The 17,920-nt window shown below is 39.0% G+C and overlaps 1 protein-coding gene across 7 annotated transcripts in view; it reads right to left on the bottom strand.

The window, feature by feature from the left end:
- The window catches only part of AP2B1 (adaptor related protein complex 2 subunit beta 1), a 102,631-nt gene that overhangs the window by 65,561 nt on the left and 19,150 nt on the right, over positions 1-17,920 (bottom strand). For all 7 annotated transcript variants that reach the window (XR_004972742.1, XM_036339411.1, XM_036339413.1 and 4 more), the window contains 7 exons: positions 10,011-10,201; positions 7,494-7,715; positions 6,852-6,972; positions 6,628-6,723; positions 5,577-5,692; positions 3,154-3,319; positions 1,215-1,313 (listed from right to left, as the gene is read on the bottom strand). Coding sequence is in view for 6 of the 7 variants with exons in the window: in XM_036339411.1 (XP_036195304.1) it covers positions 1,215-1,313; positions 3,154-3,319; positions 5,577-5,692; positions 6,628-6,723; positions 6,852-6,972; positions 7,494-7,715; positions 10,011-10,201 (1,011 nt within the window). In the remaining variant the exon portion in view is untranslated. The remainder of the gene's footprint in view (positions 1-1,214; positions 1,314-3,153; positions 3,320-5,576; positions 5,693-6,627; positions 6,724-6,851; positions 6,973-7,493; positions 7,716-10,010; positions 10,202-17,920) is intronic.

The following is a 17,920-nucleotide window of genomic DNA, read 5'->3' as shown; positions in this document are numbered from 1 at the left end:
ATAGAGCATCGGCTTGCGGACTGAAAGGTCCCAGGTTCGATTCCGGTCAGGGGCATGTGCCTGGGTTGCGGGCACATCTCCAGTGGGAGATGTGCAGGAGGCAGCTGATCGATGTTTCTCTCTCATCGATGTTTCTGACTCTCTATCTCTCCCCCTTCCTCTCTGTAAAATATCAATAAAATATATTTTAAAAAAAATAAAATAATTATTTATAGCCAAATATGAAATAATTATCCACAATGATCTGAAAATTATTAAGGTCACTTACACATGTTGGCTTATACACAATAGTGTTTCTGGCCGGGGAAGCAGGGAATGGGTATTCTCAAAGTCATTCTTAACTTTCAGACCAGAAAAGCAGCATAACACAGTGGATAATGTCAAAGACTCTGGAACCAGGCTACCTTAATTTGAGTCCTAGCTCCACCCCATACTAACTAGGCCTATCTGTCTCAGTTTCCTCATGTATAAAATAGAGTAGTAGCAGTATTGAGATTGAGCTAGCATGTGAAGTGCTTACTAGAATGCCTGGTACATAGTAGTAATCACTATATAAATGATTGTTGTTATGGTTTATTTATACCCTGCCCTGTTCTACAAAGAAATTTAATGAAGTTTACGAAAATGCATTTAAGGCTAGAGAACATAAGTTAGGAAGATAAATGTATGCCACAATGACCTACACATTTTCTAAAGGAGATCCTTACATTTGATTCTAAGGTTTTGAACAACTGATATAAAAAAGAAATCTAGTCAGGTAAGTAATTTAGAGGGTCAGGTAACTACACACCAATGCATAGGAAAATCTAAAACTGGTTAGGAATTTGTTTGATGGAGTCTCATAAAGAAGAAAACATAATGAAATGAACAATGACTTTGACAACAATAGATCCACATAGGATAGCTTCCATGACAACACTTACTACAGGATGACGGTATCAGTATGGGGTGGGCAACAGTAGATTTACAGTTGTGGGTATACGAAACAGAGTTAATAAAGCTATTGTAATAATCATAACCTGCATGTCTTTTTCCATGCAAACAACTGTACTAGTATTACTGTAAACCTATTTTTGCCCAACCCTGTACATAAGAGTCACTATTTTTATATTTTACAGATCTAAAGACTGGTGAACCTTTCCAATTAAAACCTCCACAAATGGGGAGTTTCATACAATTTAAAATCAACCCCACGCCTTTTCCAGTTTTCTTACCTGTGTTGCCAAACTCAAGACCTGCTGTACCAGCTCCTGTGTTTCTGATGGTTTCTTGAGAAACAGCTTCACTATGGCAGTAAGCAGAGTGAGCTGCACCTAAGCAGACATAATTTAATAGATAAAGTGAAAGACATTAGCATTATTCATAGCATCACTTCCAAAATAGTATTTCCAAAATGAATTACTATGGGGTCTTTCTGATTTTGATTAAGAGACAAAGATTAAAACTGAGCCAATATCAACAATAGCAGTCAAAGGTATCCATCAACTGAAAACTCAATAGACTACTATTTCCAAATTGCATTTTTTGGCATCAGAATTGCTTATCTGGCCCTAACCGGTGTGGCTCAGTGGATAGAGCGTCGACCTGCGGACTGAAGGGTTCCAGGTTTGATTCTGGTCAAGGGCATGTACCTCGGTTGCAGGCACATCCCCACTAGGGGGCGTGCAGGAGGCAGATGATTGATGTTTCTCTCTCATCGATGTTTCTAACTCTCTATCCCTCTCCCTTCCTCTCTGTAAAAAATCAATAAAATATATATTTTTAAAAATTACTTATCTGTTTCTGACCCAGATAATTACCTATATTTCTGAAAGCACATGCTAACATTGTGATGATAATAAAACTGGTTCCTGACCCAGTCCTTTATTATTTACTTCCACCAAGAGCTACAATATTGATGCATATATGCATAACCCATGGACACAGACAATAGGGTGGTGAAGGGGCGGGGGGCTGGGGAAGGCTATGGGGGTCAAATGGGGGGAAAGAGAGGACATACGTAATACTTTCAACGATAAAGATTAAAAATAATAATAATAATAATAAATTAAATAAAAACGGGAGAAAGAAAAAGCTACAACTTTGGGAGAACTAGGGAATCATCTGTCATACTAGGGCAAGAGCAGAGACAGTAGAATTATGCCAGATCACAGCCAATTAAGAGTGGGATGCTGAACCACAAAGCTACTGGCTTATATGTGTTCCTCGTAAAGGCCTATTACAAACACTGGTAGCCCTGGCCAGTTCTGATTAGAGTGTCAGTCTGTACACCAAAGGGTTCCCAGTCAAGTGCACATACCTCGGTTAAAGGCTTGGACCCCAGCCCAGGTTGGGGCATGTGCAGGAGGCAACCAATTGATGTGTCTCTCTCACATTAATGTTTCTCTCTTTCCTCTCCCTCCCTGCCTCTCTCTCTTAAAAAATAAAATTAAATTAAAATTAAAAATAAAAATACTGGTGGATTACTTACATAAACTTTAAATTGCAGTGAGTGCAAATGCTAGGGGGGAATGATTTAATAATTTATCTGCTTCTCTGGGCTTCGGCCCTAAGTTCAGGTCTCTCACTTTTGGTACAGGAGAGATAAAGTGGAAAGGAATCCAACCATACACAGAAAATCTTTTCAAACTGCACATGCCAGCCCTTACGGAAGTCCCAGGTGAAAACACCCACTATAATAAGCTGTTAACAATTACTAACAGGAATGGGTAATCATCTTTGGGTGGCAGAAAATGAAAAAGTGGTAACTACTGCTCTAAGCCAGTAGTTGTCAAAGTGTGGTTCTAGAGCAGCAACAGCAGCACCACCACCACCACCACCTCCACCATCACCGCCACACTGAGCCTTGTAAGAAAGGAAAACGCTTATTAGGCCCATCTCAGACCTACTGAGTCAGAAATTCTAGGGATAGAGGCCCATCAACCTATGCTTTAACAAGTTTTCCAGGTATTTCCGAGGCTCATGGAAGTTTGAGGACCACTGGTCTAAGTTAAGTTGTTTTGGTTCCACCAGAAATCAGCACAACTAAAATAACTCGACCCTTTGGGAGAAAAGTATATATATAAACCTCTCTCACATGAAACTACTGAACATTTACTTTCCCTAAAATCTTCCCCAGAAGATCTATGACATAGGAAACAGATGGAGACTTACCTGGGTGCTCTCATCATGAAAACCCTCCAGGAAGCTCTCTAGTAATTCATCTGCATTGTCAATTCGTTCAGCATATTCGCCCACAATCCAAATCATAGCTGCTCGCGCATCTGGCTCATCCAGCGAGTCTAAGTTCTCACACAGAGTGGCAATGATGCTTTCATACCTGATACAACAATGAAGGCAAAACTGAGAACTCTACTTAACAACAAAGGTTACAGGTAAACCCACAGACAAGGTCAGACAAGGTACTCTAAACCTAACCACCAAAATATAGAGGCTTTTTAGTACAGGATTACACATGTATTAAATTTTCTTTCAATTATATTTAATAAATAGACCATAAATGCTTATAAAAGCTCATCAAATATGCCTTTCACAAGGAAAAATTAACCTGTGGTATTAGGTAATACCACTACGGTATATTTCTAAAAATCTTTCCTACATGATCAGAGAATTTTCCTATCTATTATTCCATCCATTTTGCCTTCATGGTAGATGAACAAATTCCACTCCACTATTAGGAAAATGGAGTTAGATAACAGCATTCAGACTAGAAACAGTAATTTTGTCCCTTAATCCACATCTCTCTTTAAAAAAATGTTTTTATTGATTTTTAGAGAGAGAGGAAGGAGAGGGATATAGAGATAGAAACATGGATCGGCTGCCCCCTACTGGGGATCAAGCCTGCAGCCCAGGTATGTGCCCTGACTTTTTTGTTCATGGGTCAATGCTCAACCACTGAGCAACACTGGCCAGGCAATCCACATCTCTTTTAATAGAGATTTTTATGTTCTTTTTTCCCATAGTACCTGCACTAATGATGTTTTTCTCCAAAGAAACAATTCAAATATTTATTTTTAATTTTATAGGTCTATAGCTCTCACTTTTACCATGTCGAATCTATCTCCTTGGCTAATGTAGTTTTAAACATCAAAATGACATTATATAATATATTAGAAGTAGACAAATAAATAATACACTTCATTGTTTGCTCTACTTCCACTGAATAAATCAGGTTTTTGATAATTCTTTCTTAAAATTAAACTGTCATAGCCCCTTACTAACACAAATCAGAAATGGACACATTTCTCCACCAATCATATTGTGATTATACATCTCCACCCTTAATCAAGAAGTTTAGAAACTCAACATTCCTCTTTTCTGGAGAGTGGCAAAAGTATATGGTTCTTTTTCCAAAATACCATTTTCAAAATTTAAAAAAATATACATAAAACCAGAGGCCTGGTTCACAAAATTCGTGCACTTTGTGGGGGTCCCTCAGCCTGGCCTAGACCCTCTCACAGTCCAGGAGCCCTTGGGGGGATGCCCGACTGCCACGGAGGTGGGAGAGGCTCCTGCCATCCTGCTGTGTTCGCCACCGTGAGCCTGGCTTCTGGCTGAGCGGTGCTCCCCCTATGGGAGCACACTAACCACCAGGGAGCAGCTCCTGCATTGAGCATCTGCCCCCTGGTGATCAGTGTGCGTCATAGCAACCAGTCGTTCCACCATTCAGTGGATTTGCGTATTACCCTTTTATTACGTAGGATGCTTAATAAACCACTACTTTGCTAAAATATTTCTCCTAATTTTGAGTTCACCAGCAAGCTAACTTACTGCAAGTTGCTTCATTTAACACTATGTTTAGTAACCAACCAGAAGTTTCAGCACAAGGTATCTCTATAACTTTAAAGCAAAATGTAATTTAGGATGCTTACAAGACCTGGTCTTACTAGTATTTCACTCTTTCAGATTCCTTAATTGCTTGCTTTCAAAATCAATTCTAAAAAAAGTATTTTTGCTTCATAAACTAAGAGGCCTCAATGTGAAAAGTATGTGGGGTAAAAATGTAGATTTTATAGCTACATACATGGGAGCAACAAGAATACTTCAGAAAAGACCTGAGACCCTGGTAATTTACTGTTATCTGTTCTATAATTTTCCACAAAGTACTACGTTACATGCAAAGTGAACAGCCCAGCTGTCACCTTCCTGGTTTTTATAGTAGGGCAGTCAGACAATTTAATCATCCAAACTGAGACATTTCTGAGAGTGAAAGGGGGCACAATCATTAATTATGCCAGGTAACAGGTGTAAACTGGATTATACATGGACAACCTGAAATATATGGGTATCCTATTTAATAGTAACTTTGCCACCAAAGAATCTGATTAACTTCAATATATGCCAATCAACAGTGCATATTTAGAACTTCAATTCTTCTAAAAGTAATAAAGCAGGGTGAAAAATTAGGTTTTAATCCCTGTGCTAACTACCTTATTATGTTTCTGATTTTTAATAAAGTATCCCACTATGACCAGTTACATTACAAAAAATAATTCTTACCTAGCCAATTTCAAAGTGCCTCACTTAAACATTTCCTAAATGATTTTAGGAAGAGGGGTAGAAGTATTTGGACGTACTTGTTGGGATACTTGCGGAAGATGTCCCTGATGACAACTATCGCCTCTTGGACCACATAATTTACTTTGGTTTGGATGAGATCAAGCAGTGTGCTCACACAACGTTCTGCAGATTGCTGTGAAGAGGAACATAATAAATGAGAAGTTAGATGGCCTATCCAATAATACAACCTCAATATTAAAAAAATTCTGAAGCATACAGGCATATCAACTAAACTAGACTAAAAGATCAGGCACTTAAATTGAACAAGCAATCCTAGAGGCTGGGCTATCTGATGGAGATGTATAGAGTTATAGATATATACAGACATATACTGACAGGTGAGTCCATTCAAATGAAAAGAATCATCTTATATATCCAGGAGAATAAAATGGGAAGAATAAGGCAAAGTAGAAGGTCTTTATCTGGAGTTCATGGGTAAGTGGAGACCAGAAAGGCAACTTTAAAACTCTTAAAATGTAATTGCCAAATTTTATATATGCATACAAGCATATTCTCCAGGGAGAGTATCCATAGCTTTCATGGTAGTTTCAAAGTTATCCGTGATTCAAAAAACTCAAGAAAAACTTGCCATCTTTTGGGTTATATACCTAAAAATCTATGGCCTTAGATAAACTGCAATTTCTCAGTTTATAATTCATCTATAAAATAGAATTTAATATAGTAAACTTTTCATTGATAAAGGGAGTATGAAAAAATACACGACAAAATTAATATATTGAAATTGTAAGTCATAGTTTTTAAAAGGAGATGGGCTCCAGATGAGAAATTCTAAAAATCAAGAACTGGTGTGGTTCAGTGGTTGAGCATCAACCCATGAACCAAGAGGTCATGGTTCCAGTCCCAGAAACTAAAACCAGAAACATGATTAAAATGATTCCCTCTCTAGATAAAAAGAACCAGGGATAGCTACTTTTCATTAAAAATTCTTTAATATTTTAACTATGAGGTTTATTATTTTGATAAACTTTAAAAATGCATTTTAAAGAAAGAAGTAAAGAGAACACTCAGAATCCCATAACATGACCACAACTACCACCAGACACTTGCCTCCACTTTGATGGCACACCGACCAATGGCCCGCACAGCTTTGCGAACAAAGTCAACATCCACCTCCGTGGCATATTCCTTCAGCTCTGCCAGAACCTGTTAAAAATCCAGGAAGTGAACAAACACCAAGGATTCTCAAACAGCAATTTAACAGCCTAGCTTTTTCTGAAGGCCAGACCTTAAGATCTAAGTCATTATAAACTTGAGTCTACAAAAAGTCAGACCTGAGCAATATTGGCTTGAGATGCCAAACGAATCATGATGTCCAGCTTCTCTAGTTTAACATAGATGGGATCATTATACTTCACAAAGAAGACTTTGATTTCCTGCTTTAAGATTTCAGGCCTGTAATACATAGAAACACAAGATAAGGAAGGTGAAGCATTTATAGATATTTCCTGAATCTGTATTAGTATCTAATCTATGCCTCCCTGCTCTCCTCCCACCCTACTCCCCCTCAAGAAAAGAACTCAAAAACTTCCCTTTCACCCATCTACTCAGTTCCATTTAGCAGACTAGTTTTATCCCTTAAAGAGTCAGGGGTACATGCAGTGAAAAACTGCTAGAACAACAATCTGATTCTAAACAATGGCCTGAACCATATTAAGCAGGCACTAGCTAGTATGCTATTAAGAGACCCCCTCAGAAAACAAACTGCATTGTAGAGAAACAACAGGCATTTATTATAAGAATACTCCAAAATCAATTGTGAGTTAGCCTCCTGACCCAGAGCAAGTTGTTAAGCCATACAACATTCTCATTTATATGCATTAAAAAGAGATTAATACTGGCCTCTTTAATATTGGTATTATTAAACTTAATTCAAAATTACAAACACTTTAATCACCAATTCACTTTTTCCCAACCTTTTCTGAACAATTAGGTTGATGTTCCTCAGGGCGACATACTGCACCTCTGGCTCCCCAGACAGCAAAGTGACAAGTGGAGGGGCCAACTTCTTCAGCAGCATATTGTAGTAGTCAGAGTCCTTGGGTAACAACTCTAGAAATTTCATTAGGACTTTTACTGCTGAAAGCACCACTGCTGAGTTGGCATGAGAGAGCCGGGGAGTTACCCGCTCACAGATGCTGAGGGATAAAAAAGGAAAGTTATCACCTTAAATTAAAATTTCTTTGCTCAATACAGTCTATAAGACAGTATGTCAGAGCCCCATGGGCCAAGAAATTACAGAATCAGAAAAGTCAAAGCTCCATGCGTAGGTAAAACTGTAATCCAACATTGCAGAAGCCTCATTCCCAGCAAACTACAGGCAGAGCAGGGACATCAGAAAACTTTAGGAAACCAGCAATAGGGGTTTTCAAACTGGAAGGAAACTAGCCAATACCCCAAACACTTGAAGTTCACACCATTTACCTTCTAGTTTTATAGTCCTCTCTGTCTCCCCATATTATGCAAGGACTCCCTGCCTCAACCTACAGGAAGTCAAATTAAGCATTCTGAGAGTGATTTCATACTGACAGGTATCAACCAACTGTGGTTGAAGATTTCACTGTTAAAATGCAGTAGGAGGTGGATTGACAAGGAAAACTATCCAACCCTTTGCCTTCAGAATAATAAGCGAATCTCTGAAAGGTTTTTTTTTTAACAATAGTACACCATTGCAATATTCTCCCAATCTATTCCCATTCTTCTAGCCTCTACCAACCACTTCAATGCCTCATGAAATCTTGAATATTTAATTATCTGTGGATGGGTCTTCAGAAATTAACCTAATTTTAATAGCTGTCAGGCAATGTAAATGGCTACTGATTATATCCAGTTAAAGATACAAGATAAATATACTGTGTTTCTTTCCCTCCCTGCTGCATCTGCTTGGCTAACTCCCTGACCTCCTTCAGGTCTTTATACAAATGCCACCTTCTCAGTTAGGCCTTCCCTGACCACCCTTTTATAAAATATGGCTCATCCCAATGCCCAGCATATCTTAAGATCTCTTCCCTACTTTATCTTTTTCATCAACACTTATCATCTGACATATGATATTTATCTTTATTTCTGCGCCATCCCTCAAAATGAGTGTTCTACGAGGGCTATGATTTATCTGTCCACTGTTGTACCTTTAGGGCCTGTAACAGTGCCTAGTACATAACTTGGGCTATATTTCCTGAGTGAATGAATGAATAAGTGTGAGATGTCAATGACCAACAGAAAATAAATTCTATGTAAAGTTCTTTCCAGAAGATATCTGTTCTTCTAATGATTTAAATAAACTACTAGGGTGAACTTTAGCTACTAAATTCAGAGGGAACAATTTCTCAGACAAGCAAAGAGCACTTATGTTACAGAAACTTGAGCTTCAGCCAGGCAAGGAAGGTTCTTACCTACCATATTAAAATATGTCAACTTAATAAAGAGCCAACATTTCTTCAGAAGAGCCAACCTTTCTTCAAAAGATTGCGAGTTTAGCCCTGGCTGGTTTGGCTCAGTGGATAGAGCATTGGCCTGAGAACTGAAGGGTACCAGGTTCAATTCCGGTCAAGGGCAAGTGCCCGAGTTGCGGGCTTGATCCCAATGGGAGGTGTGCAGGAGGCAGTCGATCAGTGGTTCTCTCTCATCATTGATGTTTCTATCTCTCTCTCCCTCTCCCTTCCTCTCTGAAATTAATAAAAATATATATACATTAAATAAAAAAAAAAGATTGCGAGGTAAATTCCCAGTCAGGGCACATGCATGGGTTGAGGGTTCAATTCCCAGTTGGGGTGTGTATCAGAGGCAAGCAATTGATCTCTCTCTCTCTCCCTTTCTCCTCTCTCTCCCTCCCCCTTCCCCTATCTCTAAAATCAATGTACAATTTCTGATAGTCAAAGAAAATTTGAAACACTACAGTGGCCAAGGGCTGAGCAGAATAATCCAGGTGTGCCTCCCAAAATCTCCAAATTCAGACTGACATGATTTCTATAGTAATGGAAGACATCATATATTTGCTGGCTCCAACACACTTTCTCTAGTACTGAATTATAGACACAGCTCAACTCAATAACTAGTATAAAGCCAATTACTATGTATCTGATCGAATAAAAAATTTGTCACTACAGTGAGAGATACTCACAAACCTTTCTTTGTCATATGGCCTTAGAACTGTTGTATGAGAGATGTAAGGCGATGATGATATAGCACAGCGTAACTATACTGTTCAAACAAGAAATGAAAAACACACATCTCTTAGAAAGAACTATTTTTGCATGGTTTACTCCACTACCTAAAATGTTCCTAAAAATCTGGTAAGAAAATACCATGGCGATAGCAGTATCTATCCCATAAGCCACTGATCTTCAACATATTAGTCTTTTATTCTAATATAAACACTAGAACTTATTAAATCAGTCAAGACTCCCAGATACTATCCAGAACACCAGACTGACCTCTGAGCCTCCCGGTCATCTTTAGGGTTGTAATTGGACAGGCAGTCCAGGATGAAAATCTGGCCCCATTCAGTACACTCATTCAGGGCTGTCAGCAGCTTATTAATGTTCTGTGGGTTCAGATCGAGTAAGTTGCTGTTTGGGTGAGATTCACTGATTTCAGATAATGCTGCTACAGCATTAGCCACCACCTGGGAAAGAAGAAGATATTACCTTTATTTACCAAGAACAGTACAACCATAGACAACTATAATCTCTCAATCACAAACCTCAAGTCATTCCTGAATATTTTACCTAGTCTATTAGAAATAGATAAACTACTTTTAAAACATATATTAAACATCCAATGATGGCATATACAGCTTCCTAGTGGTCAGACAACCCAGAATTAAAACAATTCATATATTAGCAGAAAGTCATACATAACTTATTGTTAAAACATTAACAGTATTAGTAGTACTCAAAACTATCAATAGAATCAAGACATGAACAGATAAAAAAAAGCAGTGAAGTTTCGATATAAAACATATAATTTTATAGATGAATGGGTATGCATGTATTGGGGGGAGGGGAAAGTGGGGGGGAGATGACACCATCAATCATATCACAAGTCTTAGAGCAAGAAAGTTTGAACTTGAAACCGTAGATCCCTATCTATATATATAATCTATATATATAAAAGGCTAAGATGCAAATTGTCCCCGTGGGAGTTTGACCAGCAGACGGGGAGTTCTATCGTTTGCTATGACGTGCACTGACCACCATGGGGCAGTGTGGAACAAAGGAGGGCCCCGGACAGCAGCTGGGGAAGGGAGGCCCAGGCCAGCAGCCAGAAGACCCCGATCGGCCCTGATCGCTGACCAGGCCTAGGGACCCTACCCATGCACGAATTTCATGCACCAGACCTCTAGTTATATGATACTGGGAGGCACATAATCTCTGTGAAATCTAGTTTCCCCATCTGAAAACTAGGGAAAATTTAATCTACGTCCCAGCTGAGCTTTAGTTCGAGGATAAAATCAGATGACATACATATAAATTTTTTCTACAAAGCCTTATGCAAAATAAAGGTGGTAAAATTACCATAATTTATCAGTTGCAGAGTTTTCATATATATATCTCTGAAATTGGGATGCATTTTATAATCAACGGTACATCAAATTAATGTAAAGTATTTTTCTCTCTTGGTAATGCAGAAAATAATAAAGCATCTCAGAATCAATGAAATATGGTATCTCAAATTTATCCTTCTTTCAGGCAGTATGATAAATAAAAAATTGCTACTGAGTAAAAGAAAGTACACTTGTATCCTGGTTACAGATATGGGATTTCATATTAGTTGAAACAAAAAAGGTAAAACACTTTACCAAACTTATAGATATCTCACATATAAAAAATAACAAAAAGAATAACTAACAAATCTACAACCAATGAATGTAATTTAAAACTTGCAAACACACCCACCCAAATCAAAGGCTATATTATGGCCCCATGCAAGTAAATTTAAAACGACATTTTACAGTGAGGATCCCAGTTGTGATAAAAAATGAGTAAGATAAGGCTCCATATAAATATTCTGTAAGTATAGGTGAGATATTATAGGAGATAGCACCTTCAGTAATTATATATATTGAAAAGATTGCCGAAACTGGTTTGGCTCAGTGGATAGAGCGTCGGCCTGCAGACTGAAAGGTCCCAGGTTCGATTCCGGTCAAGGGCATATACCTGGGTTGCAGGCACATCCCCAGTAGGAGATGTGCAGGAGGCAGCTGATCGATGTTTCTCTTTCATCGATGTTTCTAACTCTCTATCTCTCTTCCCTTCCTCTCTGTAAAAAATCAATAAAATATATTTGAAGAAAAAAAAAAGAAAAGAAAAGATTATCTAGAACAATGGTTCTCAACCTGTAGGTCGCAACCTCTTTGGCGGTCAAACGACCCTTTCACAGGGGTCGCCTAAGACCATCCTGCATATCAGATATTTACATTACGATTCATAACAGTAGCAACATTACAGTTATGAAGTAGCAACGAAAATAATTTTATAGTTGGGTCACAACATGAGGAACTGTATTTAAAGGGCCAGAAGGCTGAGAACCACTGCTCTAGAATGTCAACTCATTACTAATTTAGTTAATTCTTACTAAAGTCCCTTGGTAAAAATTTGAGAAACTAAGAGTTGTACATTATCCTTTTACTAGCAAGAGAAGAAACCTAGTAGGCATGATTTAGCTATTGATTTTAATATCCATATTATCTGGATAGTCTGTAGATTATTCCAGAATATGATTTTACCTAGAAGATAAAATCTAGAGAGTATGATTTTTTAATCAAGTAATAATACCCTTGTGATAATATCCACTATTATGTTAAGGATAATGACACCACAAAGGGAATCATCTTCATCTATAATTTAGTGATCAGAATAAAATTCAAAGATGAAAAATCAAAGGCTCATTTGATAAGTATGATTAAGGATATAATATTTTACTGGTAGTAAAACCAATCAGGAAGAATTATCTAGTCCACCTACTGCTGCATGGTGGCATGCATAAGGCTCTTTTCTGACTTAATTTTTGTTTGCTACCTCCACCATCAAACAGGGGATTTAGTGAAAAATAAAAGGCATAAAGAGTGAAATAATAATCCCCTCCATCATCTCAGTGCTTTACATACAGGGAAAAGATATTTTATTTCCCATTTACAATACACTTGATAGACCCGATTATAGTTAAAAGGATCAAAATATCACCGGAAGCCCTGGCTGGTTTGGCTCAGTGGATAGTGTCGGCCTGCGGACTGAGGGGTCCCAGGTTCAATTCTGGTCAGGGGCATGTGCCTTGGTTGCGGGCACATCCCCGGCTGGGGTGTGCAGGGGGCAGCTGATCGATGTTTCTCTCTCATCAATGTTTCTGGCTCTCTATCCCTCTCCCTTCCTCTCTGTAAAAAATCAATAAAATATATTAAAAAAAATATCACTGGAAAACCAAATGCCTGTTTTTGTCTACTGCTGCCAACAAATGTCTAGCCTTAGTTTCCAGTTGTCCAAAATAAACATCCTACTACAGCTTACTATTTCTGCTAGTCAAATCCTTCTAATGTTAAAAACAAAAAAGTTAAATATGAGGTCTGTTAATAGGAAATGTAGTGGAAAGGGTGAGAATTATGGGAATTAAAAATATTGGGGAGACCAAAAAAAAAAAGAAAAAAAAAGAAGAAAAAACATTGGGGAGAGCCCTGGCTGTGTGGCTCAGCTGGCTGGAACATTGTCCGGTACACCAAAAGACGGCAGGTTTGATTTCCCAACAGGGCATATGGCTGGGCTGCAGGTTCAAGCCCGGAATGAGGCACATGTGGGAGGCAACTATCGATGTTTCGATGTTCTTTTTCCTCTCTCTTTCTCTCTCTCTCTCAAAAACACACACACAAACTTAAAAAAACAAACACATTGGAGAGGAAAGAGAACAGAAGAATGCTGAACAGAATGAACAATTAGAATTCCTTTGTTATTGTCACAGGCTATTATTATAAATTAAACCAAGTGTACACTGCAGCTAATGAAGTATATATTCTGGTGGTTAAATAGGCAATTTTCACTTATTATCACATTTAAACAAAAGAAGGAAATAGGAAATAGTCACTCTAATTAAAAGATCCAGCAAGATCAGATTATCTATAATAATAAAAGCATAATATGCAAATCGATCAAACAACCGAACAGCAGAACGACCATCCAGACGGCCATGCTATGACATGCACTGGCGCCAGGCCAGCCAAGGATATAATACGATTGGTCGGGGGGCCTACGTGATCACCCCAAAGAGGGAGGCCCAGGCCATCCTCTGAGTGGCGACTGATCACGGAACCCCATCAGGGCACATGCCCGGGTTGCAGGCTTGATCCCTGGTGTGGGGCATACAGGAGGCAGCCTGTATTCTCTCTCATTATTGATGTTTCTAACTCTCTCTCCTTCTCCCTTCCTCTCTGAAATCAATTTAAAATAAAATAAAATAAATTTAAAAGAAGGTTATATCTCTCTCACTTGAACCATCACATATTACATTTTTCATGAATTTGAACACATGTAACATTTTTCACTCTAGAAACTTGGTATTTCTTAAAAAACACTACCATGAAGAGAACTATAAACTCATAAAAATTAGAGTTCCCAAGAAAGAAAGGGTTTCTAAATAAAGTTTTGTATTAAAAAATGAATTTATAAGGTTTCTTGAGTTTTATCAATACGTTAGCTGCTTTGTAAAAAGTTGACATCTAGCTTTAGCTGGTTTGGCTCAGTGGATGGAGCGTTGGCCTGCAGACTGGAGGGTCCCGGGTTTGATTCCGGTCGAGGGCACATGCCTGGGTTGCAGGCTCGACCCCCAGTAGGGGGTGTGCAGGAGGCAGCTGATCAATGATTCTCATTATTGATGTTTCTATCTCTCTCCCTGTCCCTTCCTCTCTGCAATCAAGAAAAAAAAAAGTTGACATTTAGGCTACAAAAGAACACATCCATAGGGTCAAAAATATGTATTTTTAAAATTCATCTAACTTGTCAATTATGGTAAGTTCTATTCTTTGGGGGACTGCAACTAAACATTCCTCCTCCCCATTACATCCCACTCCACCTAGACCTACTATAATATGTCTACTTTATAGATTCAGATGTTAAAAACATGTCTTTCCCTGCCTTACCTAAGAGAATTTGACAATTCCATTCAATTTGTTAGTTCCTTATAGACCCTTGGAATCTGAATTTTTTAAGGTAAGCAATTTGTGTTTTTACTTACTCGATACTATACTTACTAGAGTTAAACAAAGAGATAAAATATAATAATAGGCAAAATGTATTGAACACTTACTATGTCCCATTAATCCTCACAGCAACTCTGAGGTAGTTACTATCAAAATCCACCTATTACAGATAAGAAAACAGGCCTTTAAAATGAATTTATAAGTATAGGATTAGAAAAATTCAGTGATTTGCCTAGTCAACACAGCCAGAAAAGGATAGTGCTTGAATATGAACTCAAGTTCTGTATCTGATTCCAGTGTCTGAGTACTAATCATTCCGCATTCAGCATTTAAGAAGTTCTGAGAGCTGTGCACTTAAACTGAGGGAAAGGAAAGAAAAATCAGAGTTGGGAGAGGACCCTATAATCACATTATTTCCAGGCAAAGGCAACATACAGATTTATACAAGCAGGAATATGTATTCTTCTACTTCATGTATTTCAGAAATAATCAAATCCTGATAGCACTCAGAAGCAAGATTTACTATCTCTCTATATAAAACCCTAATATGCAAACAGACCGAACAGAACAACCAACCAGTCGCTATCATGTGCACTGACCACCAGGGGGCATGCGTGGAACATGGCGGGCGTCAGCTGTGGCGAGATAGTGGAGCAGGTGAGCGGGGCGCCAGACCAAGGTGGGGCGCCAGTCGCTATCACTGGGACAAGCCTCTGGTGGTTACTGAAAATCCTTGCTCCTGAGACCTGCAGTCCTGCCCGGCGCTTGCCCCTGCTGCCGGTGCCGGCCCCTCTCTCACCCGCTACCAGCGCTGGAGCCCCCACTCGCACCCTCTGCTGGTGCCTGGTGCCAGTTGCCGGCCCTGATCGCACTCCTCAGGGCTTCTCCACCTCTCCCTGCTCCTGAGAGGCCATCGGGGCCAGCAGCCAACTCTCGCTCCTGCTGCCAGCGATGGCCCGGCTCGCGCCCACCATCAGTGGGTGCAAGCGGGGCTGCTGCCGTTAGCGAATGGGAGTGGCGGCGGTAGGAGCGGGGCTGATGACACACAGGGGACCAGGGGCCGTGGTGGGAGGGACTGAGTGGGGCGCGGAGGAGGGGCCAAGACCCGCCCCTGTGCCCACCTCAGCCTCATGGCCCACAGTTCCTTTCAAGGTGCACGAATTCATACACTAGGCCCCTAGTCTAGCTATAAAATCTTATTTATAAGCTATCTCTATCTTTATGCAGAAATTCTGAGGACATAAATTTGGCCTCATATTTTCAAAGAGGAGCAAGCTGAAGTGGTAGATATGGTTAGAATAAAAATGATCCTGTATAAAAGAATTCTAGAGGAAATCTAGATATACACACTAGGAGTGGAATATCACAGACAGAAGCTCCTTTATGAGAAATCTCTCACATTCCCTTGTCTCTGATTTTCATCCTGCATTCTAGTTTCACTCTTTTCATAGTCCCAGAACCCAGGAAAGACATCACATTCCAGTACAGTGACTTCCTCCTATTAACTAAATTACTGCTTAGACTCTAAGAGGATTTTCATTTCTGGCAGTGACATTCAAGTGTACACACTCTGAACAGATTAATGCTTCAGTTTTCCCGCTCAATGTATACTCCTTTTGGTTGGTGTCCCTGAAGACCTGAATATAATGAAAGCAGAAGAATTGACCAAAACTATTAGAGTGAAATATACAGTTTCATCCTATGGCTTACATATTTTTATCCTCCTAAAAATCAGCAACAGTTTGGAACCTCACTTTCTCCTTTAGGGAATTGTCTCAAGTGGCATGTTAAAGAACAGAGCGAGATGTTACTTGTTCAACAAGTGAAAATATGTATTTTTTTACTAATTCAGTTTGTGGGCAGCTCTCAGAGTGATGGAAGCAGAACTGAGAAGGTTTAGAAGACAAAAGGGGAGAAGTCCCGAAGCCATAGGGACTCAGGAGAACTGAACTCACAAACAAAAAGCAAAGCACCTGTGGTGGAGCTGTCAAGGCTCTGGACTGGCAGAGTCTAGCACAAATATGTTAAGTTGGAATACTTCAAAATGCCTCTCCGAGAGAAATGAGGAGCCATAGTAAAGACAGAAAACCCTAATGTATGGGCAAACAACTAGAGAAATATCACCATCACTCCAGAGTACATTTTTCTTGCAAATATAAACTTAGTGAGAGAAAATATTTTAAATTCTGACATCATGTGAGTTATCTTCCTGCGCTACAAAGTGTTTCTTCATTCTGGGTTTACCTTCAAAATATCGAACTAATAAAATCTGCACCTGAAAATAGTTTGTTTGTTTTTTTAATCCTCACCCAAGTATATGTTTTTACTGATTTGAGAGAGAGAGGAAGGGAGAAAGAGAAAAATATCGATGTGAAAGAGAAACTTCAATCGTTGTCTCCTGTATGCACTCCGACCAGGGACTGAACCCGTAACCTAGGTATGTGCCCTAATCAAAACTCGAACCCACAATCTTTTGGTGTTCTGGACAACCTTTCAACGAACTGAGCCACCCAGCCAGGACTCCAAATAGTTTAGGTCTAATTTCCCCAGAAAAGATTTTACTATGTGAACGTATACAAATATCAAAGGAATCAGAACCTTTTAAGTTAATACTGTGGCAATAATTTTAACCTTTGCCATTAGGTAACAGTAGCAGCAGTGCTCCTCTCTTGTGCTCCCATAAGCCAGGTCCTTTAGTAGGCGCTTTTTATGCAACAGCTCAATTAATACGTCCCAAAACTATCTAAGATGGTAGCCCTCAACTGTACAGAAAGAAAATGAGGCTTGAGGAAGTTAAGCCAGGACTTAACAGAATGAAAATTTTTACTTCAAAGTCTGTCTTTTTTCTTTCAAATTGCACCTCACTAAAAATCAGCTTTAAAGTATAAATGATAAAACAGCTGCAGGAAAATAAGGTATGTGTGATCATCCAAAACAGAATGAAAAAATAATAAAATTCTATTACTTGTAACAAGGTACACTATACCCTTAGGAACCAGCCTGGCGATTGACATAACCCCAAGAGTAGTCACATCTTGATTAACATTTTACTCTTAAGATTTCAAAGTCATTTCTGCAGATGTTCTAATGCTATAGCATCTAGGATACCCTTCTGAAGTGAGCTACAAGAAAACTACCAAGGCAGAACCCCCTAGAACA

Source organism: Myotis myotis, unplaced genomic scaffold (genome assembly GCF_014108235.1).
Source record: "Myotis myotis isolate mMyoMyo1 unplaced genomic scaffold, mMyoMyo1.p scaffold_m19_p_17, whole genome shotgun sequence".
NCBI classification, from domain to species: Eukaryota; Metazoa; Chordata; class Mammalia; order Chiroptera; family Vespertilionidae; genus Myotis; species Myotis myotis.
The sequence above is the reverse complement of the archived record's forward strand: the minus strand, read 5'-3'. Positions and strand labels throughout refer to the sequence as shown.